This window comes from Anomaloglossus baeobatrachus, chromosome 2, assembly GCF_048569485.1.
Source record: "Anomaloglossus baeobatrachus isolate aAnoBae1 chromosome 2, aAnoBae1.hap1, whole genome shotgun sequence".
NCBI lineage: Eukaryota > Metazoa > Chordata > Amphibia > Anura > Aromobatidae > Anomaloglossus > Anomaloglossus baeobatrachus.
This window is the reverse complement of record NC_134354.1, coordinates 546868791-546893801: the sequence shown is the minus strand read 5'-3', so window position 1 is coordinate 546893801 and position 25011 is coordinate 546868791. Positions and strand designations below refer to the sequence as shown.

The following is a 25011-nucleotide window of genomic DNA, read 5'->3' as shown; positions in this document are numbered from 1 at the left end:
GGCGTGACCCAGAAAGTGCGGGAGCTGGTGCCCCACTGTGCACAGTGAGGGGGGTGGAGTATGCAAAGCATGCTCCAGCCCTTAGTGCTGCCGTGCTGTACAGCGTCCCGCCCTTCCCCTGACTGGCAGGGCTGGGGGCGGGAAGAAAAAGAGACTAGGCCCAAAAGCCGGGGACTCGAGTTATAAGCGCGGCCGCCGTATAAGCGCGGCCGGCGCAGAGTCCCCGGCGCACTAACAGTCCCAGCCGCGCCTCAGTAAAAACAATGGCAGCGGCGGTCAGCGCGGTAGTCCCCATACACAAACACACTCAGCGACGCTGCAGTGTATAATGGCACAAACGCGGTCAGCGCCGCGGTCCCCGGTGCACTAGCACACCCAGCAATGCTGGAGTGTTGCTGTGCGCGGTCCCCACGGGGACACAGAGTACCTTAAAGTAGCAGGGCCATGTCCCTGAACGATACCCGGCTCCTATCCAGCAGGCTCCTCAGGAGTTGTGGATGAAGCACGGTCTCAGTGCCTGGAGACCGATAGGATCCCACTTCACCCAGAGCCCTAAGGGGGATGGGGAAGGAAAACAGCATGTGGGCTCCAGCCTCCGTACCCGCAATGGATACCTCAACCTTAACAACACCGCCGACAAGAGTGGGGTGAGAAGGGAGCATGCTGGGGGCCCTATATGGGCCCACTTTTCTTCCATCCGACATAGTCAGCAGCTGCTGCTGACTAATCTGTGGAGCTGTGCGTGCATTGTCTGCCTCCTTCGCACAAAGCAAAAAAACTGAGGAGCCCGTGGGAGCACGGGGGGTGTATAGGCAGAAGGGGAGGGGCTTTACACTTTTAGTGTAATACTTTGTGCGGCCTCCGGAGGCATAGCCTATACACCCAATTGTCTGGGTCTCCCAATGGAGCGACAAAGAAATGGCCTTTTATTTGACCACATCTGAGGGACAGAGATCTGGCTGCTGTGTGTAGACGGTGTTGAGTAGGGTGTCCCTGGAAAAATGCAGGTTTGTGAGGAAAGTGCAGGCGGAGACATGATGTTGCCTTCATCCAATGTTGGTGCTATCGATGTCTGAGAGAGCTGTACACACTCACTTGTTTCCCCTTCCAAACCAACTGATGACCTACCAAGCAAACTGCCTGTTGCGGTTACAGTGGTGGAAGTTGTGCGTGGAAAACCAGGTGTGACAGCTGTCCCCACAGTCCTAGAAGATGAAGACCGCGCGGATGCACTGGAAGGGGCAGGCTGTGGATGGTTCGCTCCGCTAGGCCGCATTGCAGCACGGTGAGCTTCCCACCGGGACCTATGATATTTATTCATGTGACGATTCATGGAAGAAGTTGTCAAACTGCTGAGGTTTTGACCTCTACTAACAGAATCACGACAAATTTTACACATCACATAATTTGGGCGATCTTTTTCTATGTCAAAAAAGGACCAGGCTAGGCAAGGCTTAGAGGGCATGCGACCTGCTGAGCCCCCTCGACTAGTGCTCAGAGGCAGAGTGGTGGCTGATGATGCAGTTGTAGACGTGCTACCAGTGCTCCGACTCTGTCCAGGAAGGCGCAAGGTAACTTCGTCGTCGGTTGCATACTCCTCCACCGCCTCTGTTGACCTCCTCGAGTGCCTGACTGGGGGTTGACAGTAGGTGGGATCTAGAACTTCATCATCAATTGTTGTGTTTGCACTCCCCTCCCCCTCAGACCGAGCCTCTTCTTGCCCTGACCGAATATTTAAGTTGTCATCCCAATCTGGTATCTGCGTCTCATCGTCATCAGTATGTTCCTCATTGTCTATAACCACAGGTGTTACAGTTTGTGTCAAAGGGTCAACATTATGCTCAGAAACTTGGTCCTCACGGCCTGAATCAGAGTCACAAAGGTTCTGGGCATCACTGCAGACCATTTCCTGGTCTGTACTCACTGTAGCTTGGAAGCAGACTTCTGATTCCCAGGCTATAGTGTGACTGAACAGCTCTGCAGACTGAGCCATCTCAGTTCCACCATACTGTGCAGGACTGATGGAGACTTCAGAGCTGGGAGAAAGCAAGTTTGATTAGGATGACAACTCAGAGGACTGGTGTTTTTTGGATGCGGTACTTGAAGTGGCTGAGAGGGCACTTGTTGGACCACTTGAGATCCATTCAAGCATTTTCCTTTTTTGGCCATCATCTACCTTTGTTCCTGTTGTTCGTGTCCGTAAAAAAGGGAGCACATCGGATTGTCCACGGTAAGTAGTAGACATCTTACTTTTGCTGGTAGATGGTCTATCTTCAGCAGATGATAATGGAGCTTTGCCACCTTCCCCACGGACAAACCCTTTTTTTCCACCACGCCTCTTCCCCTTTCCACCAGATTCTGTCATTTTGCCACTCATGTTGATTGCGACAAGATTGTGCACTGAAAATGTGGTAGTAAAAATTGAGAGGTGGTGTAGATTGCAGCGGTGCTCTAGCTTTATTAACAGCAGAATAATAAAGAATAAATATCCCTGACAATGCAACTACGGCCCTTAAACTGGCAGCATAAATTGCTAGTATAATGGCTTAGTAACTATCAGTTTGAGTGTGCAATGCAGGCAGACATGCTGCAAATATCTGTGCACTACTGGGACTATACAGACGTCCAACAGCCACGTTTAGGATGCCACTAGGTTAACTCAGTGTTTGCTAGTATAATGGCTTAGTTATAATGAGTTGGAGTGTGCAATGCAGGCAGACGTACTGCAAATATCTGTGCACTACTGGGACTATACAGAAGTCCAACAGCCACGTTTAGGATGCCACTAGGTTCACTCAGTGTTTGCTAGTATAATGGCTTAGTTATAATGAGTTGGAGTGTGCAATGCAGGCAGACGTGCTGCAAATATCTGTGCACTACTGGGACTATACAGAAGTCCAATAGCCACGTTTAGGATGCCACTAAGTTCACTCAGTGTTTGCTAGTATAATGGCTTAGTTATAATGAGTTGGAGTGTGCAATGCAGGCAGACGTGCTGCAAATATCTGTGCACTACTGGGACTATACAGAAGTCCAATAGCCACGTTTAGGATGCCACTAAGTTCACTCAGTGTTTGCTAGTATAATGGCTTAGTTATAATGAGTTGGAGTGTGCAATGCAGGCAGACGTGCTGCAAATATCTGTGGACTACTGGGGCAATACAGCAGTCCAACAGCCACGTTTAGGATGCCACTAAGTTCACTCTGTGTTTGCTAGTATAATGGCTTAGTAACAATGAGTTGGAGTGTGCAGAGGACAGGAGGGTACAGTGGCAGGGTTGTGGGTCTCTGGGTAGAGGAAAGGAAGCCTGCCTTTCTATCCCTCCTAATGGGGAAATGCAGCGAGGAAATCCCTGACCTTAGCTACACAGACGCTGTCATCTTCTGTAGCTGTTAAACTCTGTTTTCAGGACCTGTCACCTATGGCTCTCACCCTGCCGGTATGAGCCCTTAAAAGGACTGATAGAAAGTGCTATCCATAAGCTGTCCAGCGCTGTGTATGGAGCGTAATACAGCTGTATTGGCGATAGGAGCTGCGCCAGTGATGTCTGACACCAAGGACGCAGAAGAGATAATGGCGTCCGGACGGGCAGATACTCGTTTTTATAATGCAGGGACATGTGACATGGACATCCTATCACACATGCCGTTGCTTCTCTGGCTAAAAGTCCACTTAGCTGTGTGTGTGTCTGGGATTGGCTGACATGCTGGCCCTCCCCACTACACGCGCGCGCTTAGGGAAGGAAGACAAGGAAAAAAAAAAAAAAATGGTGATCGCCATTATACTTACAGCAGTGATCTGAATGCGCTGTTCCCGCACACTATACACTGAAATGTCATAATAATGTGAGTCACAGAGTGACTTACACTATTACAGCGGAAAGCTAGCTAGGAATTAGCTGTTTTTTTTTGCTGCTAGAACCGTTCTCGAACGTATCTAGAACTATCGAGCTTTTGCAAAAAAGCTCGAGTTCTAGTTCGATCTAGAACAGCCCCCAAAATCACTTGAGCCGCGAACTGGAGAACCACGAACCACGAACCGCGCTCAACTCTAATGGTGAGTATAGGATAAGCAGATGATAGTCGCCAGGTACCACTCACAGGGCAGTGCCCAAACTAGCAAAAGCTGATCGAGTAAAGGCAAAAGTACAAAGTACAGAGGGCACAGGCATAGATAGAGTCATACGATCCGGGGTCAGGGTAGACAGCACATGATGAAAAGATGTAGCGGGGTCAGGAGCAGAGAGATCAGGATATATGGGTACACAGGCCATGTTGATATCAGGAGAGACAAACGGAAATGCAGCGTAACGGCGAACAAGACAACAAATTGACTTGAACTAAAGCTTGGGCAAAGTGTGGAGGGAGGAGCAGCTGCCTTATAAACCTACTACTAGTAGGGTATAGGCCAGAGCAACAACACTCGCAGGAGTAAGGTGATTAAACTTCTGCACAGTCTGGCCATGCCTGACTACAGCCAGATGGAGACTATACAGCAACAGGAGGCTGGAGCAGAGGCAAATGTCTTGCAAGGGGCAGCACATAAGATGAATTGACACAGGGAGGAGCAGAGTGGTGCCCACAGTGAGTACAGCTGTGCTTACCAGCCGAACGAGTCACAGGCGTGACAGTGTTTATGTGATAACTCTTAAGATTTAGTCCTTACTTTAAAGGCAACATTATTGTAAACCTAGTTAAAGGGTGTTTCTGAGATCAATTCCAAAGCCTAAAACCTCCAAAATGCTTGTAATATTCATACAGTACATAGTGATGGGAAAACCCGAACTGTAAAGTTCAGGGTCTGTACATGGACCCCGAACATGGACTTTTCAGGGAAGTCTGTGTTACTGTTCTAGTGCAGATGCCCAGATAAAAATATAAAAAAAAATAAAAGGCAAAAGGAAGCATTACGGCAATTAAACAGGACAGTTATACTTACCGAGTTTCAGCATGGCCACATTGTTTCCGAGTCCGCTCATTAAATCTTATGAATATTCACTGTTTCTCCAGCCCAACCTTTGTGACAGCATCTGTGATTGGTTACGGTCAGACTATGCCCCCACCCTTTACAGTTTGGTTTTGCCCATCACTATATGCAACTGGGTAAGGAATTGGCTAAAAGATAGGAAACAAAGAGTAGTCATAAATGGAACATTCTCTAAATGGGCCATAGTCAGCAGTGGGGTGCCGCAGGGATCTGTGCTAGGACCAATTCTTTTTAATCTCTTTATTAATGACCTTGTGGATGGGATTGATAGTAAAGTGTCAGTCTTTGCTGATGACACCAAACTATGTAGGATATTAAAAACTGACCTTGATAGTATAATATTACAAAAAGATCTGGATAAGATGTCAGAATGGGCAGATACTTGGCAAATGAGATTTAATGTTGATAAATGTAAAGTAATGCACCTAGGACGGAGTAATCCTATAACTGCGTATACATTAAATGGAAGTAAACTCGGGACTACAGAACAGGAGAAGGACTTGGGTATTCTCATTACAAATAAGCTGAGCAGCAGCACTCAATGTCAAGCAGCAGCTGCAATAGCAAACAAGATGCTAGGGTGTATAAAAAGAGAGATTAGATCCCGTGATCCCAACGTTTTGTTACCCCTCTATAAATCACTTGTAAGGCCACATCTGGAATATGGGATTCAGTTTTGGGCTCCACATTTTAAAAAGGACATTCAGAAGTTAGAGTCAGTTCAAAGGCAGGCAACTGGACTACTACAAGGAATGGAAGGCCTCCCATATGATGACAGGTTGAAAAAGTTAGATATGTTTAGCTTAGAAAAAAGACGTCTGAGAGGAGATCTCATTTATATGTATAAATACATGTGTGGTCAATATAAAGGACTGGCACATGACTTATTTCTTCCGAAGACAATACTAAGGACCAGGGGGCATTCACTACGAGTGGAAGAAAAGCGATTCCGACAGCTAAATAGGAAAGGGTTCTTTACAGTTAGAACAGTCAGACTGTGGAATGCCCTACCACAGAGGTAGTAATGGCAGATACTATAACAGCTTTCAAAAAAGGGCTGGATGATTTCCTCAGTACACACAACATTGTTGGTTATAAATGACTTTGTGACCAAATGTAGAACTGGTGGAGGAAGGTTGAACTAGATGGACCTAGGTCTTTTTTCAACCTTAGTAACTATGTAACTATGTATGAATATTACAGAAATTTTAGAGGTTTTAGGTTTTGGAATTGATTCCAGAAAACCCCTTTATACTAGTTGTGACAGCCGCCCGGAAACTCACTTAGTAACATCTGTGGTTCACCCATCTCTAGTCATACATAGTTGAGATTTGATCACTTAGATAAACAGAAAATCATTGTATGCAAGGTAAACATAGCCCTCAACTTGGTGTACTTACATAATGACAATGGGCATTCCTTTATTTTCACAAACTGCCCTTCTCATCAGTCTTTTACTTCTCTCATTAGTTTCATCTCACCCCATGTCTGTTAATCCACCCTGTGTTCCCTATATCAGTGCTAGTGCAGTATTGACTTCTTTTACTTCTGCACATTGTTTGTAAGGATCTACAACTGTATTCTGCTCTGTAAGATTGCAATTATCTCCTTGCTCAGATGCATGCTGCTTAACACTTCTGTCCACCTTTGGACCCATCATGCAGTACATCAGTCCTAACATACCCAACAGGCAGTACATCGCTCCTCTTACCCCCTCTACCTATATATATAATTGCCTTATTCTGTCTGTCTGTCTGTCTGTCTGTCTTGCTCCAAAATTGTGTCCTTACGGTGACACAAAGCGGATTGGCCACTGGCCTCGCCATGGCCCCGCCCCCCCCCGCACGGATTGGTCGCTCGCCCTGGCTCCCCCCCCACACTGATTGGCCGGCCGCTCGCATAGGCTCCGCCCCCACACGGATTGGCCTCTCGCCCCGGCACCTTGCACGTATTGGCAACTCAGCCACGCCCCGCCCCCCTCACGCAATGCACGCTCGCTCTGGCCCCGCCCCCCGCACGCATCCCCCGAACTGACACGGAGACACGACTACCAGGTGAGTACTGTACCCCCGGGAGCCCACACAAGCATACTCCGCCAACCCAGCCGACACAAACCCTCGCATTGCTGGGGTTTGCCGCCGTATGCTGGTGTGGGCTCCCGTGCGAGTGGGGGACGTGATGCGCTGGTAACCATGGTAGCATAGTTACCAGCGCATCAAGGTCCTGCAGCGGCGGAACATCCACACGCACACACATAACAACAGACACACACACACACACACACACATCAGATCACACTCACTCTCACACACACCTCACACACACATCAGATCGCATCCACACACTCACAGCATCCGGAGATATCGCTTGCTTCTCGGCCGCGATACTGTGCTGTGAGCTTCCAGGACCTGCCGGAGGATCACATGGCCAGAAGCATGTGGTATCTCCGGATGTTGTGAGTATAAGCGCGTATGTGCAATATCGTCAATGCGTGTGTGTGTGAGTGTATGCGATCGGGTGTGTGTGAGTGTATGCAATCGGGTGTGTGTGAGTGTATGCGATCGGGTGTGTGTGAGTGTATGCGATCGGGTGTGTGTGAGTGTATGCGATCGGGTGGGTGTGAGTGTATGCGATCGGGTGGGTGTGAGTGTATGCGATCGGGTGGGTGTGAGTGTATGCGATCGGGTGGGTGTGAGTGTATGCGATCGGGTGGGTGTGTGTGTGTGTGAGTGTATGCGATCGGATCTGTGAGTGTCGGCAGAGGAGCACGGTGTGCTGGAGGAGGCTGGGAGGAGAGAGGCTGATCCTGAGGAAGGCTGGGAGGGGGAGGCTGATGCTGGGGGAGGCTGATGTTGGGGGAGGTTGGGAGGGTGTAGGCTGATGCTGGGGGAGGCTGATGCTGGGGGAGGCTGGGAGGAGAGAGGCTGATGCTGGGGGAGGCTGATGCTGGGGGTGGCTGGGATGGGGGAGGCTGATGCTGGGGGAGGCTGGAAGGAGAAAGGCTGATGCTGGGGGAGGCTGATGTTGGGGGAGGCTGGGAGGGTGTAGGCTGATTCTGGGGGAGGCTGATGCTGGGAGAGGCTGGGAGGAGAGAGGCTGATGCTGGGGGAGGCTGATGCTGGGGGTGGCTGGGAAGAGAGAGGCTGATGCTGGGGGAGGCTGGAAGGAGAGAGGCTGATGCTGGGAGAGGCTGATGCTGGGGGAGGCTGGGAGGGGGAGGCTGATGCTGGGGGAGGCTGGGAGGAGAGAGGCTGATGCTGGGGGAGGCTGATGCTGGGGGAGGCTGGAAGGAGAGAGGCTGATGCTGGGGGAGGCTGATGCTGGGGGAGGCTGGGAGGGGGAGGCTGATGCTAGGGGAGGCTGGGAGGAGAGAAGCTGATGCTGGGGGAGGCTGGGAGGAGAGAGGCTGATGCTGGGGGAGGCTGGGAGGAGAGAGGCTGATGCTGGGGGAGGCTGGGAGGCGGAGGCTGATGCTGGGGGAGGCTGATGCTGGGGGAGGCTGGAAGGAGAGAGGCTGAGGCTGGGGGAGGCTGGGAGGGGGAGACTGATGCTGGGGGAGGTTGGGAGGAGGGAGGCTGGGAGGAGAGAGGCTGATGCTGGGGGAGACTGATGCTGGGGGAGGCTGGAAGGAGAGAGGCTGATGCTGGGGGAGGCTGATGCTGGGGGAGGCTGGAAGGAGAGAGGCTGATGCTGGGGGAGGCTGATGCTGAGGGAGGCTGGGAGGTGGAGGCTGATGCTGGGGAAGGCTGGGAAGAGGGAGGCTGGGAGGAGAGAGGCTGATCCTGGGGAAGGCTGGGAGGAGGGAGGCTGGGAGGAGAGAGGCTGATGCTGGGGGAGGCTGATGCTGGGAGAGGCTGGAAGGAGAGAGGCTGATGCTGGGGGAGGCTGATGCTGGGGGAGGCTGGGAGGGGGAGGCTGGGAGGAGAGAGGCTGATGCTGAGGGAGGCTGGGAGGGGGGAGGCTGAGAGAAGAGAGGCTGATGCTGGGGGAGGCTGAGGCTGGGAGGAGAGAGGCTGATGCTGGGAGGAGAGAGGCTGATGCTGGGGACAGAGAGGCTGATGCTGGGAGGAGAGAGGCTGATGCTGGGAGGAGAGAGGCTGATGCTGGGAGGAGAGAGGCTGATGCTGGGGGCAGAGAGGCTGATGCTGGTGCAGCATGGGGGATGGAGCACGATGGGGGGTGCGCAGCATGGGGGATGGAGCATGATGGGGAGTGCGCAGCATGGGGGATGGAGCACGTTTGGGAGTGCGCAGCATGGCGGATGGAGCACGTTTGGGAGTGCGCAGCATGGCGGATGGAGCACGATGGGGGGTGCACAGCATGGGGGATGGAGCACGATGGGAGGTGCACACCTCCCCCCAACACACACACACAACACACCACACACACACTGGGAACCACAAACACCGCTCTACACAGACACCCACACACACAGACAACGCTGCACACACACAACACCCAACACACAAACACCGCGGCATACATAAATATACGCACATACCACGCAACACACACATTGCACAAAACATACCTCCCCCCAAAACACACCACACACACACCCCACACCCACACAAACCGCGCAACACACACACACAACGCTACAGACACGCAGCGCTCCACAAACAACGAAACACACGCAACACACATACAACACCGCTCTCACCCCCCGCCACACCCAGACAACACCCAGAACATGTACAGCGCCCTACACAAACACTTGGCAACTACACACAACAACATCTATATATATAGAACAAAAATCATACATTAACTACACAATACGTAAATTCTAGAATACCCGATGCGTAGAATCGGGCCACCTTCTAGTATACAGTATAAACCTCTAGTAACACAGGAAAGTCCAGCTCAAATGAAGAGTTTCTTCATTATCTCTTGAGAATTTCAAGTACACGGGACTAGTGTTGAGCGGATCCGCACTGTAAAAATCCGGATCCGCGCAGTTTCAGCGCGGTTTCTCTCTCTCTCCTCTACACGGGACATCAAAACTTTTCACGAGAAAGCCACTATATCGGCATATGCATTAACGCGTCGTTTCTGATGTGTTTCCACCCTTAATGATTAATTCTTGAAATTCTCAAGAAATAAATAAGAAACTGTTCTTTTGAGCTGAGCTTTCCTGTGTTACTTGTTCAATTGTCAGGCCATGGCAGGGCCTTTTTCCAGGCTCTGAACAGAGAGTGGATGCAGAGATGATGAGCTGGATTTGTTGCTACTTTTCTTTTATATAAACCTGTAGTGCATCACTCCTTTCAGCCCCTGAATATACAGTACCATCCAAAAGTATATAGCTCCTCTTAGTCGCTCTATATACAGTTATATAGTATTATTCTGTGGTACATCCCTACTCTCGGGCCCTCGATATATTTTACCATCCTACAGTACATCAGTAATTTAAGCCCCCTAAATATACAGTCCTATCCTGCAGTACATCACTCCTCTCAGGGCCTTTGTTAACAACAGAAGATGTTTTACATAAACATTCTGCCTGCTATAATCAGAATCTACAGCTAATCAAGTTCTTTGAAAAAATGTTGTTTATATTCATAAGTCAGAGTCTCTCCTTCTTTAGTGAGTAAACGTTCTCAAGTTTCATGTCAGCTGGAAGTATACCGCCAACAGAGTGTTTAAAGAGTGTAACATCATACACACACAAAGAAGGGAACCATTTTCACTGATATTGGAGTCATTGATGTGATAGGCCCTTGTGACACAAAACAAAAAAAATATTTTGGACAACTCCCTTAAGGCAGATTAGTAAAAATGGAAATCTTGCAATAGCTCAGAAAATACATGTGTGGAGAGAAGAGAGAAAAAGTGAGAAAAAAACAGCACTGACCATAAGAACTTACACTTTACAGGTGAAAGAAGTGAGAGAGGACCCCACTGACCATAAGAGCTTACACTTTACTGGAGAGAAAGACTTACCCAGTGAAACTGCAGATGGAAAATGATTGTGCTATAGAAACTGTGCTCCACTGAGAACCGTTGAGCTGGGATGGCTCAGGTGTTCTGTGCAAGCTTTGGCAATCTATACCCTGCCATAGCTGCATTGTATTATAGGGAAACCCGCATATCAACAAAAATGATGGTAGTCAACTTAATGATGTTTCAACAATGTGGGAAATCGCCAGCTGAGTTTTTTTTTTTTGCAAACTGCAACTCGAATCTTAAAATCATTGAATTCACGTGAAACTGCAAATTTCAAGAAATTCGACTCATACTTGTTCCTGCATGGATCACCCTACTCATCTCTGCTATGGATATTCTAATAATGTCATGGACACTAATAATGTAATTTCTCGATGAATCCTTTGTTTGACTATCATCATTTCAGTTGCTGTAAACTGGATACTTTCCTCTGCAGTGTGCAGTGGAAGGAAATTGTACCTCCAATATGGCCATCACCAAAACGTTGTAAAAAATAGTTACCATACTTTAAGAACAAAACAATAACTATTGTCTACAGATTTACATCAAACTAACATAATCAAATATGATATATGGGCCTTTGCCATTAGGCTTGAAAGAGAAAATGTACAAAAAATAGATTTCATACCGATACACCTTTGGGACCTGGCTGTCCGGGCTGACCATCTCTTCCTGGTCTTCCCTCTCTTCCCGGCGTCCCTTGCAGTCCAGGTAAACCAGAATCTCCTTTATCTCCTTTTAATTTTGGTTCAAAATAAACTTCACCAGGGGATCCTTTTGCTCCAGGTCTTCCCATAAGACCCGGGTTACCTTGTGGTCCCTAGAAAAACATTATTATTATTATTATTATGATAAAGAAGAAGAAACATCACTTCAAAGAAGGCTTCAGCCATCATATCTTGCATTTTTTTACTTTTTGATATAGGAATATGCTTTAAGAAAATACCACTAGTGTTTTTCCTGAAGTGTCTTCCAGTTTTTTCCAAACTAGACTGAACAAAAATCTAAACTCAACACTTTTGTTTTTGCTGCAATTTTTCATGGGTTGAACTTTAAGATCTGAAATTTCTTCTATACATAAAAGACCTTTTTCTCTCAAATATTATTCACAAATTTGTCTAAATCTGTATTAGTGAGCACTTCTCCTTTGCTGAGATAATTATCCACCTCACAGGTGTAGAATATCAAGATGCTGATTAGACAGCATGATTATTGCACAGGTGTGCCTTAGGCTGGCCACAATAAAAGGCCACTTTAAAATGTGCAGTTTTACACTATTGGTGGGTCTGGAGGCATCAGAAAACCAATCAGTATCTGGTGTGACCACCATGTGCCTTATGCAGTGCAGCACATCTCCTTCACATAGAGTTGATCACGTTGCTGACTGTGGCCTGTTAAATGTTGGTCCTCTCCTCTTCGATGGCTTGGCGAAGTTGCTGGATATTGGCAGGAATTTGAACATGCTCTCATATACGCTGATCCACAGGATCCCGAACATGCTCAATGGATGACATGTCCGTTGAATATGCTGACAATGCAAGAACTGGGATGTTTTCACCTTCAATTGTGTACAGATCATTGCAACATGAGGCTGTTTATTATCATACTGCAACATGAGGTGATGGTTGTGAATGAATGGCACTACAATGGGCTTCAGGATCTTGTCATGGTGTCTATGTGCATTCAAAATACAGATGTAATCATTGTCCATAACATATGCCAGGCCCTACCATAACCCCACCGCAATCATGGGCCTCTCAATTCACCAAGAAGAGAACACCTATCCAACGCCATTGAATGTGAGAATTTGCCTACTCAAATTGGTTACGACGACAAACTGCTGTCAGGTGGAGACCCCAAGGTGAATGGGTTATAATTATCTTGGCAAAGGAGAAGTGTTCATTAACACAGATTTAGACAAATTTGTGAACCATATTTGACAGAAAAAGACCTTTTGTCTACATAGAAAAAGTCTTAGATCCTCATCTCATGAAGAATGGGAACAAAACCAAGTGTTGCATTTATATTTTTGTTCAGTATATACAGTATATATATATAAAGCTGTGAGCAGAAACAGCCAAAAGAATGGACCACAGACCTCTATTAGCAGCTTTGCTGATTTAGAAGCCTGAATTGATTAAAAGAAGCTGAAAAAGACTGAATTTATGAACAGCAAGTTGTTTTGACATTACTATGTCTTTACATTTATTGAACACTTTTTCAGGTGGGTTCCAAGTGTTCCAAGTGAAAACCACCTGAATAACGGGTGTACATAAACCTTAATGTAAACTATAGATGTATTAGTTTTTATTATTAGTATTTAAGAATATATGATCCATTACTTCCCACTTCTTTCATTTCTCAAGCAAACAAAGATTAATTCTACATTGGATATTAATTTTTGTATCAAATATGATGTTGTACCTGGTCTACTAATCAGAAGAGGCACCAGGGATGTATTTGGTAACTAAATAACAAATATTCAATACTTACAGGTGAACCTGGTGGGCCATCATAACCTGGTTCTCCTCTGTCTCCCTTGTTTCCTGCTTGGCCAACAATACCTTGAAAAAAAAACATCTTATCAGGACAGGATGATATAATCAATCTTAAAAAAAAATATCTGATGTCATATAATTTAATATGCAAAAAATGTATGTGATTTATTTTATTTTACTTTTAATGCACCTCCAACTTAAAAGGGTTTCCATGCTTCTAATGCTGCTGACCTATCCTTAGGTTAGGTACTCAATAAAAAAAAATCAGTCAAGTTTTCAGCATCAATCAGCTGTCAAAGGTTCCAGCAGTGGTCAGATGTAGTGATGGGCGAACAGTGACTATTCGTGTTTGGTTTATTCATACCAAATCCCAAAAGTACTATTCCGGTATTTGCCACGAATAATGAACCTAATGTAAGTGAATGGGGAACGCGAGCAGTTTTCTTGTTGTGACAAATACTCGAATAGTACTCAGTATTCAGTAAGCATTATCCAAACACGAATAGTTATTATTCGCTAATCTCTAGTCTGATGCAAAGGGTGAACACTAGAGATGATTAAATACTTCAAATATTGGGCTTCGCGAATATTTTCCGAATAGGTCACCGCTATTGGGTCATTCCGTGTCAAGTGGACCAGTTTTAAAAATCGTCCCCACTCGACGTTCTCCGATTTTGCTGAAAATTTATAAGGATGTACATGTATGTTTGAAAAGAGGTTCTGTACATTTTTAGGGCCAGATCTCAAATATATTGGGCACTGTTGACCTTTCACTGGAGGCCCCCCCCAAGCCTGCGGCTTCAGCTAAGAGGATTTTGCAAACTTTGGCACATAGCCATTAGAGTTCTATACTGGCTATGATGCTGAAATTTAGCATACTAGCTCAACTTTTGCTGCTAAACGCGATAAAATTATTACCGGCTATGACAAAACAATATTTCGGCCGCAATTTTGTGTCAAAGTAGCTTGCAAAACGCCTCGCATAAAATTTATGCCAAACTTTGCCCATATATAACTCAAGACCAAAAAACAATAGGAACTGGTGCTTTACCCTGTACAACAAACATCTTCATGACTTTGCATTGCTGCAATATCACGGTCAAAGCATATGTATTTGTGGAAATATTCACACCCACATATGATGAAAAACTTAAAAAAAACAATTTTACCTATTTTTAGGTCAAATTTCCCAAAAAGGGTACCCCTAAAATATATTAATTCTGTTATCATTTGAAAGAGCACATTTTTCTCTACAAGGATCATTGGGGGTTTTTTTGGAGTCTCTCCATTTAAGAAAAGAAAAATGCCACTGAACATGGTGTTATTTATTAATACGCAATGAATGCTAACTGCACTATTCAAACCCTTGCGTTGGTCCATGGTGGTTATACCACAACCAATTCCCTAAGAATTGGTATTATAATCCTATTAAGAATTGTAATAATGCTGTCTTTCGAGAATTAGCAGCCCCATCGCCTAGGAGCCATGGCCGATAGCCGTGCAAGGCAAGTCGCGGGTGGTCTCTTTATCGCAGGTTCCAAAGCCTGAGGGTGGGTGTCTTTGCCTAGGATCCCAAGCCTAATATTGGGTATCTTTTGTTGGTTCCCAAGCCATAATGTTCAGTCTAAGTAAGTGGTCTGGAATTGTTGCTGAATTTGCAACATAATCGGTTCAGAGAAGCTGTATTGTCGGCCCATTGCTGTTGCAGCTGGTGCTGGAATTATTGCAATGATCGACTGCTCGGGAATCCAGCATGTATCATTTCTCACAGGCCAGTGAAAGAAGCTAGCTGGTCCAGGAGGATGCATAAAATGTATTAATGCATCATGGTCGTCGACTGAAATTTCAGAAATATTTCCAATCCACCAGTTCCTATCGTAAATGCAGGCAATGTATTGCCCTGGCTGGAGGTTTGCAATTGGCACAAAAGGCATTTCTGATCTGACAGATCCATCTACATGGGCAATGAAAGACGAAGGGTCATTTGACACCCTTGAAATGCGAATCTTTTTCTCATCAATTTCATTCTCCATCACTAAAAAATAAATAATATATGCATTAAAAGGTAACAATAGTCAATAGGTTTATAGGTTTTTGATTATAATAGACATTGCTAGCAACAATACAACTCTGTAACATGTGATAAGAATCTGAAAATCAAACACAAAATCAATGCATTACGTGCATACATAACACCATGTTCAGTGGCATTTTTCTTTTCTTAAATGGAGAGACTCCAAAAAAAACCCCAATGATCCTTGTAGAGAAAAATGTGCTCTTTCAAATGAAAACAGAATTAATATATTTTAGGGGTACCCTTTTTGGGAAATTTGACCTAAAAATAGGTAAAATTCGTTTTTTTTAAGTTTTTCATCATATGTGGGTGTGAATATTTCCACAAATACATATGCTTTGACCGTGATATTGCAGCAATGCAAAGTCATGAAGATGTTTGTTGTACAGGGTAAAGCACCATTTCCTATTGGTTTTTGGTCTTGAGTTATATATGGGCAAAGTTTGGCATAAATTTTATGCGAGACGTTTTGCAAGCTACTTTGACACAAAATTGCGGCCGAAATATTGTTTTGTCATAGCCGGTAATAATTTTATCGTGTTTAGCAGCAAAAGTTGAGCTAGTATGCCAAATTTCAGCATCATAGCCAGTATAGAACTCTAATGGCTATGTGCCAAAGTTTGCAAAATCCTCTTAGCTGAAGCCGCAGCCTTGGGGGGGCCTCCAGTGAAAGGTCAACAGTGCCCAATATATTTGAGATCTGGCCCTAAAAATTTACAGAACCTCTTTTCAAACATACATGTACATCCTTATAAATTTTCAGCAAAATCGGAGAACGTCGAGTGGGGACCACTGGTCCACTTGACACGGAATGACCCTATTGGACTATGCACGAAAATTCGATGCGCAATGAAAGTCTATGGGAAACCCGAATAATAACTATTCGGGCTTCCCATTGACTTACATTGCGTATCGAATATTCGCATTGTGGCAACCTATTCGGAAAATATTCACGAAGCCGAATATTTGAGATATTCGATCATTCCTAGTGAACACAGCTCAGACATTGCAGCTTACTTCCTTCCCATTGCTTGGAATTGATCTGCGCTGCAGTACCTGGGAATGGTGACCGCACAGGGAACAGACCTGCTGTTCAGCACTATTCACTGTTTATATCCAGCTGCCAAAGAAGCTGATAACAGCTGATCGGTGGAGGTGTTCAAACCTCATCCATCCAATGAATAGGTCATCAATATCAGAAGCCTGATGAGTTCTTTAACATCCATCTGGGTTTTTAGTGCAAACTTCTGTTGATTATTACTACAATATATCCCTAAAGTATTAGTGATTCCATTTCTCTAGAAAAGGAAAAAAGCAAATGCTTCCCTTCATATAATCTTTAAGTTAAATTGCATTATCATTGAGTTTATTCATACCTGTAAATATACATCTTCGTATTTGTCTAAGGAATTTTTCCTTTGCATTATCTTGAATAATATCAGCTTACATTGGGATTCACACTTAACACTTATGTAATAAATAATAATCTTTTACGTCTTTAAAGAGCTTGTCCAACAGTGAAAATTTTTGAAGCATTGATTGATCAACCCTTTATCATTGAAGCCTGTTTTCCCCATCCAGACAGAGCCTTATTTTTCAAATCTGTCAGTAGACTTTATATGTTAATTTCTTTGGAATGCTGTTACATATCCCAGTGATTCTGAAATTGTTTTATTTTTTTGTGATACATTGTATTTTATGATACCTTTAGGCAATAAAATGTACTACCGTATTTTTCGGACTATAAGACGCACCTGACCATAAGACGCACTCAGGTTTTAGAGAAGGAAAATAGGAAAATAAAATTTTAAGCAAAAAATGTGGTCATGATACACTTATGGGGCGAGGATCTGCTACTGACACTATTATGGGGGTAATATCCCCAAATTCTCTACTAAGGTACCCCATCCTGGTAATGATCCTCCTGCCTTGTGTATATATTTATGTCCCTCATCCTGGTATAGCCCCATCTTGCTATATACTGCATCCTGGTATGTGCTCCCATCCTGCTATATACGCCATCATCCTGCTCATATATGCCATCATCCTGCTCATATACCCCCATCATCCTGCTCATATACCCCCATCATCCTGCTCATATACCCCCATCATCCTGCTCATATACCCCCATCATCCTGCTATATGCCATCATCCTGTTCATATACTCCCATCATCCTGGTATATGGCCCCATCATCCTGCTCATATACCCCCATCATCCTGCTCATATACCCCCATCATCCTGCTCATATACCCCCATCATCCTGCCCATATACCCCTATCATCCTGCTCATATACCCCCATCATCCTGATATATGCCATCATCCTGTTCATATACTCCCATCATCCTGGTATATGGCCCTATCCTGTTCATATACCCCCATAATCCTGCTCATATACCCCCATCATCCTGCTCATATACCCCCATCATCCTACCCATATACCCCCATCATCCTGCTCATATACCCACATCATCCTGCTATATGCCATCATCCTGTTCATATGCTCCCATCATCCTGGTATATGGCCCTATCCTGTTCATATACCCCCATCATCCTGCTCATATACCCCCATCATCCTGCTCATATACCCCCATCATCCTGCCCATATACCCACATCATCCTGCTCATATACCCCCATCATCCTGCTATATGCTATCATCCTGTTCATATACTCCCATCATCCTGGTATATGGCCCTATCCTGTTCATATACCCCCATCATCCTGCTCATATACCCCCATCCTGCGGCACACACAAAAAATAAATAAACGTTTATACTGTACTCACCTTTCCTTGCTCCAAGCAGCGTTGCTCCTCCTCCTGTCTGTGCCGGCAGCGCTGTGTGGAGCTGGCCACGATCCCTGCAGCACTGCGATGTCCTCCAGTCCGACGGCGCGGCTGTGAAGACACATGTGCGCACAGCGATGATGTCATCGCTGTGAGCACCGCTAGTCTCCAGTCCACACAGCGCGGCTGGCAGACTGGAGGACATCGCGTTGCTGCAGGGGAACGGTGAGTACATTGTTTCACTGCACCCCGCGCTGATGATGATGCGCGGGGTGCAGTGAATACAGCTGCACATGATCACTCCAGGCTGTAGTTGTCAGGGGTAATCACGGCCGGCTGTTAATTATGCGCGCGTCCCCGCCCATCATCCCGCCCACATATCAGCCCTGGCTTCAGTGCTGAGAGATGGGCGGGAGGATGGGCATGCATATGGAATGAGCGGGCCCACATGGTCACGGCAGGCGCTGCTGCTGCCTGCTCGTGCCCCCGATGACCGCAGCACCCTCATTCTCTGCAGCCATGCCCTACATTTAGACCATTAGACGCAACCCCCACTTTCCCCCAACATTTGGGGGGAAAAAAGTGTGTCTTATGGTCCGAAAAATACGGTATTACTTATGAAAATATCTTAAATTTGTAGAAATAAAAAAAATGTAATTTTCTTACTCAGAATTCTGTGGGTATGTGCCCACGATCAGGAATATTAGCGTTTTGGATACAGAGTGTTTTCGCTGGGTCCACAATACTGCATTGTACAGTACAAGCACATTGGATGGGATTAATAGAAATCCCATGGTCACTGTGCTTCTTTTTTCCGCTGAGTAAACTGATATACGGCGCAGCTTCCAGAGCCGCAGAATGTCAATTTATGCTTAAAGAGACGAGAGTGTTCTGAGTGCTAGAACACAGCCAAAGTCCACAGCACCAAGATCCCTGATCGTTGGTATGAGCAGCTGCATTCCCATGTGGATAACACTCAAGTTTCTGCAGGAGAAGACACACTGCATCCTTGTGGATAGTGTGCACATATCCTCATGGTCTTATATAAGCTAGTCATACCACACAAAAAAGGCAATAAATAACATTTCCCATATGTTTGGTTCACATCAACATTATTTTTTTAATGACTTACCAGCAATTTTTATTTTTCCAACAAAATTTATTTTTTGCAGACCTATTCAGTTTTAAAGTGACTTTGAGGGACTTATATCTGAGAAAACCTTCCAAAGTGTTTTTGTGAAGTGAAAAAAATAAATTCTATTGTTTAAAATAAAATGTTGCATTTGTTTCAAATCTTGAATTTACAGAATATGTAATGAGAAATAATGCACCAATACCCCATGTGTGATCGTTTACAGTTTGGGCATATGGCAGGGCTCAGAAGGGAAGGAGCCCCTTTTGACTTTTGGAGCGCAATTTTGGCTGGGCTTCACTTTGGACACCTTGTCGCAATTGAAGAGCCCATATGGTTGCAAAACAGTACAAACCCCCTACGAGTGACCCTATTTGAAAACTAAACTCTTCTGGAAATCCTTCAAGGGGTGTATTGACCTTTTTGGACTGAAAAAGTGCTTTACAAAAGTTCAATAGAAAAGCAATCATGCCGCAATGGCAATAGCAGTACAGCCCAAATCCTGATCAGAATACCAGTTATAGCAAGGATTTAAAATTAAAATTTAACTTTTAATATCAATAGTCTAAAAACATGATACAACAAAGTGCAGTGCAGTGCATGAATAAATAATAATCAGAAAGATCTCACCCAGTACTTCTCCTGAGGAGATCAGATACCACCGGAAAAATCCAAGGCAGAAGCAGGCCAAAACAGACCTAAGGGGAGGGGGGGGGGGGGGGCGACCAGTGTCCAAGTTCCCTACCCCTGTCATGCCCCTGCAGAAGTTGCTTCCGCCCTTACAAGGGCAGCACCCAAGTCAGGAATGCTATCCCTGATGACAAACACACCCTCCCAACGCGTTTCCCTCTGTATAATAAGAGAGTTCATCAGGGGAGAAAATCTTCAAGTAAAGCCTGCAATGGCAGGACAGTACTACACAATGTACGTTGGTGGTACAAATGTGTATACACACAATGCACGTTAGTGGTGCAAATGTGTATGCTAGTGGCCACTTGGACACTGGTCGCACCCCCCCCCCCTCCCCTTAGGTCTGTTTTGGCCTGCTTCTGCCTTGGATTTTTCCGGTGGTATCTGATCTCCTCAGGAGAAGTACTGGGTGAGATCATTCTGATTATTATTTATTCATGCCATACTATAAAGAAAAAGACATGGATCGCACATCCCAAAAATACAATGATCTAAAAGCCGCTAGGCAAAAATTTTTTAATAGAACATGAGGTTCTTTTGTTACCATTCTGATCAGATTGTATTAAGCCCACTGCCACGTCACGGCAAACCTCTTTTTCTCCATGGCTTGTTATTTATTCATGCACTGCACTGCACTTTGTTGTATCATGTTTTTAGACTATTGATATTAAAAGTTAAATTTTAATTTTAAATCCTTGCTATAACTGGTTTACAAAAGTTCAGAACATTCGAAGGTGAAGTAAAAAAATGTTCATAAAAATATTGTTTCATTTGAACAAATCCAGTAGGAGAAAATGAACTCCATAAATTGTAAAGCAATTTCTCCTGACTACGTCAATACCCCAATATGTGGTTGTTAAAAAAAAAAGTGAACCACTGCAAAAAATAAAGTGGTCCTTCTCTCAGGAGAACTGCTTCTACATTTTTAGAGTTTTTTCTTTACTAAGAAAAGTAGCTTTGATTTACCTTGAAGAAGGAACTCTTACCTGGTTCGCCAGGAGGACCTTGAGGCCCTGGTGGTCCTGGTAGTGGTGATGGCAATAAGTCACATGCAGGGCAAGCATCTCCCTTGTCACCTTTATACAAAATGAACATTATTTTTAGTGCCATAATGAGAATATTAGCACAACTACTAATCACTGTTTTCTTGGTGAACAGATAAACTGCCCAAAGGGATGAAATTGAATGACAACAATATGTCCCCATTGGATGGTGTGAGGCAAATCCCGGGATATGAAGATGAATTATGACTCCAGTCATAATCCCTCATCACTCCCTGGCAGTGCCCCCTCCCTTCTTGTTCTCAGTGTTCCACTTACACCTCCATGGCCATGTCCTGTGATATGGAAATGAGGTGGTGTGGGAACAAAGGACACAGGATGACTCCCTGCCGTCACCCTGTAGTAGGAGCTGCTATCTAATTAGCAAGGCTCTGGAAATAGCCAGACAGAACGACTCCAGTAAAAAATGGTTCATATCTCGCAAGCCATATTTCCGATAAATATGGCAACCATAAAAATGGTGTCTCCGCATGCGGGCGATGCTGGCACACCCTTTTTATGGGAGCAGGACATTGGGAAATGCCCCAGGCGTGATATCAGCCAATGGGGAACTGGCAGACAGGTCATGAGTCCCCTCGTTCTGTAGCTAAATTCATAACTGTCACAATGAGAGCATTGGCGTCCGCCTACGCTGCTCCCAGGCAAAGTTATGGCCAATATCCCCTTTGCTGGATAATTCTGATCCATGCAGGGGGAGTGGCAGTGCTTCCCTGTGAGGTCACTAAGGTAGGAGGGGACCTGGATTGCCCAGGTTGATAACCCTACTTCGGCCATTTTCCAGGGTTCTTCTGCTCGGGGGCCTGGTTGGGAAAGACCTGTGAGGGAGTTCCTGGAAACCTGGTCTACAGCGCCCCCCGGTGGCCAGACGCAACAAGGTAACTGCTGGAACTGTGTATGCCTGTTTGTAACCCATGCTTTGATTGTAACTGTACTCTGACATATGTATATTCTGTAGATTCCCTATTGTATATATTGTAGTTTCTAGTGTGCTTTAGGCTGATTAAATTATATAATTAATCTTGGGCTGTTCTGTTATCTCGATCTTGAATCCCACGTCTGTGTGTTCGGCTAATAGTTACCGTGAAGCGGTTGGTGGCAGCGAGTTTGTGCCAAGGATTATTGTGGGGAGGCCAGTGAGATTCGGGGAGATTTTATATATTCCGCCCGCGGAGGTCGGGGGAATATATACCCTACTCTCACCGGGGACCCTTCAATAATCGGCATAAGTAGTATAGCGGCCTCCTTGCTTATTGTCGGGCAATTCCATAATTGGCCTGACTATAAGAGGGGCGCTAGAGAGCGCATCACGTGCTCTGTCGGTCGGGAGGTATAAAGGAGGGGTGACCCCCACTTGTTACCCCCCGATTGTGACGTACTGGTAGCCAGCGCGGGGGATTTCTGAGTGACCCCCCCGGTGGTTCGTGACATATTGGTGGCATAGCGGTGGGATCGAGATAATAGTGTGTGTGAGTGTGAGACCCATACTCCCAGACACTAAAGACTGCCTGCAGCAGCTGTGGCTGCTGGGGTCTTCAGACTAGCTCAACACTAGAGTGTCAGAGTGCAGATACTGTAAGGTGTGTGGAGGCATCAGGTGTCAGTTCTGTGTCAGTGACCAAAAGTCTGCAAGAATGGCTGATGGCACCAGGAGCAGAGCTATGCAACTGGCCAATGCTAAGGCAGGAGCCGAAGAGAGGGAGGACGGTGCTGTGGACAGCAATGAGGAGGTTGCCCACGAGTCCTCCAGGAGCTCGACGCCAGAAAACCGTTCTGCCGAGGACATTGCGCAACCTGGCACTGCTGGACAAGATGAGGAGGAGCTCACCCAAGGTTCCTCAACGAGCCAGATGCCAGCCCTCCGCTCTGAAAGGGACAGTGAATCGCCTAGCTCTGCAGCGTGCCGCAGATCACCACGTGCCATTCCACCGAGCCTGGGAGGCTCGGATAGCCTTCTTCAAATGGCTATGGCCCTTCTCCAGGCTGGAGACCAGAAGGGCTACAAGGAACTCCTGGCAGAGCGCAGGGCAGAGCGGCACGCAGAGCGTGAGGCTGCGGAGCGAGAGCGGCAGGCAGCGCGTGAAGAGCGAGAGCGACAGGCAGACCGTGACTACCAGCTGCAGCTAGCTCAGCTCCGGCCCTCATCAGCCACATGTGACCTTCGAGACACCAAACTTCCAAAGGTCCGTGTTGAGGACTTCCCAGTGCTGGAGAAGGATGGAGACTTGGACTCTTTCTTGACTGCTTTTGAACGGACTTGCTTGCAGCACCATCTGGACAAGGACCAGTGGGCCAAATACCTGACCCCCCGTTTAAGGGGTAAGGCCCTGGATATCCTTGGGGACTTGCCTGCTGAGGCAGATCAGGGCTACGACACCATCAAGCGGGCCCTGATCCAACAGTACAACCTCACTCCAGAGTCCTACCGCAAGAAGTTCCGGAGCCTACAGAAGGGACCAAAGGACTCCTGGGCTGACCACCGGCGGGCACTTGCCCGAGCTGCCGACCACTGGACCCAAGGCCTGCAGCTTTCCACCGGACCGGAGATCCTGGACTTGTTCATCACGGAGCAACTCTTGTGGAACTGCCCTGAGGATCTCCGCCAGTTCATCCGAGACCAGAAGCCAAAGGGGTCCACGGCTACAGCTGCCCTTGCCGATGACTACACCAACAACCGGGCCCCTGAGGCCAGGAGAGCGGCCACCAGCAGCACCTGGAGAGGGGGTAAGATGAATTCTGCGACTGCCCCACCTGCCCCTAGACTGCAGGGGGTGTCCCCCTCAACTCCCCTCCCCAGGCCCGTGGCGGAACCAAGACGGTGCCACCAGTGCAACCTACCTGGACACTTCAAGGCCATGTGCCCTCAGCGTCCCACGGCCCCGGCTCCGTCCCCGTCCCAAGGGCCGCCCAAGGTGTATTGTGTGTGTGGGGGTGGTGGTAGGTCCCTGGACAGCTTCCAACCTGTCACCGTCGGCCGGTCTGTGACCATAGGACTGCGAGACAGCGCCTCGGAGGTGACTCTGGTGCGGCCTGAGATGGTGTCCCCCCAAGACTTGATCCCTGGAAAAACCCTCGCTGTCTCCGGGATTGGAGGCACTGACCCGGCGCTGCCTGTTGCTGACATTTATGTGGACTGGGGCGCAGGGCGAGGGGTGAGGGAGGTGGGGGTAACTGATCGGATCCCTGCAAACGTGCTACTTGGGACAGATTTGGGGCAGATAACCTCCCAGTTTGGGCCCTAACCAAGGGCTGAACCTTCAGCCCGTACTGACATGCCTCCGGACAATGTTAATGTGTTATCTATGAATGATGTAAGGGAGGAGGGAGTGAACTCTGATATTTCTGCTTGCATAGACACCATAGACACACACACAGCTGCAGCTGTGACAGGGGAGGGGGTCAGAGAAAGGTGTGACAATGCCTCTACAAGTAACCAGCCTGTGAGCTGGGATCTGTTGCCCTCTGCAGGGATAAGCAGAGAGCAGGGTGCTGCAGGGGGAGGACCAGTGTGTGGGGTGGGGGCTACCACAGCAAATGTGGGGTCCCCAGAGATTTCACAGCGGGGTTCTGTTGCTGCAGGAGGGGAACAGGCAGGTGAGATTGGGGCCGGTCCAGGAGCGGAAGTGCTCCCAGGTAAGATCTCGGTGCATGGTTCCCCCACAACCGGGGTGTCAGGAAGCCAGGTAGGTCTGCCTGAACCGGCGACTTGGTCAGGAACGGAGGAGGAGCAGGCACGACCCACGGTCGCAGCGGCTGTGGCCGCTGTCACCCGCAGTGGGAGTGCTGGAAGCCAAGGGGCCTCCCGGAGGTCCGATAGCTCTTCCCCTTCTGACCAAG

General features: G+C 46.8%; 1 protein-coding gene across 1 annotated transcript in view; it reads right to left on the bottom strand.

The window, feature by feature from the left end:
• COL4A1 (collagen type IV alpha 1 chain) overlaps window positions 1–25011 on the bottom strand; it is a 307217-nt gene that overhangs the window by 83142 nt on the left and 199064 nt on the right. The window contains exons 23-25 of the mRNA XM_075336674.1: window positions 21103–21192; window positions 13430–13500; window positions 11565–11756 (exon numbers count right to left, since the gene is read on the bottom strand). Coding sequence (XP_075192789.1) covers window positions 11565–11756; window positions 13430–13500; window positions 21103–21192 — 353 coding nt within the window. The remainder of the gene's footprint in view (window positions 1–11564; window positions 11757–13429; window positions 13501–21102; window positions 21193–25011) is intronic.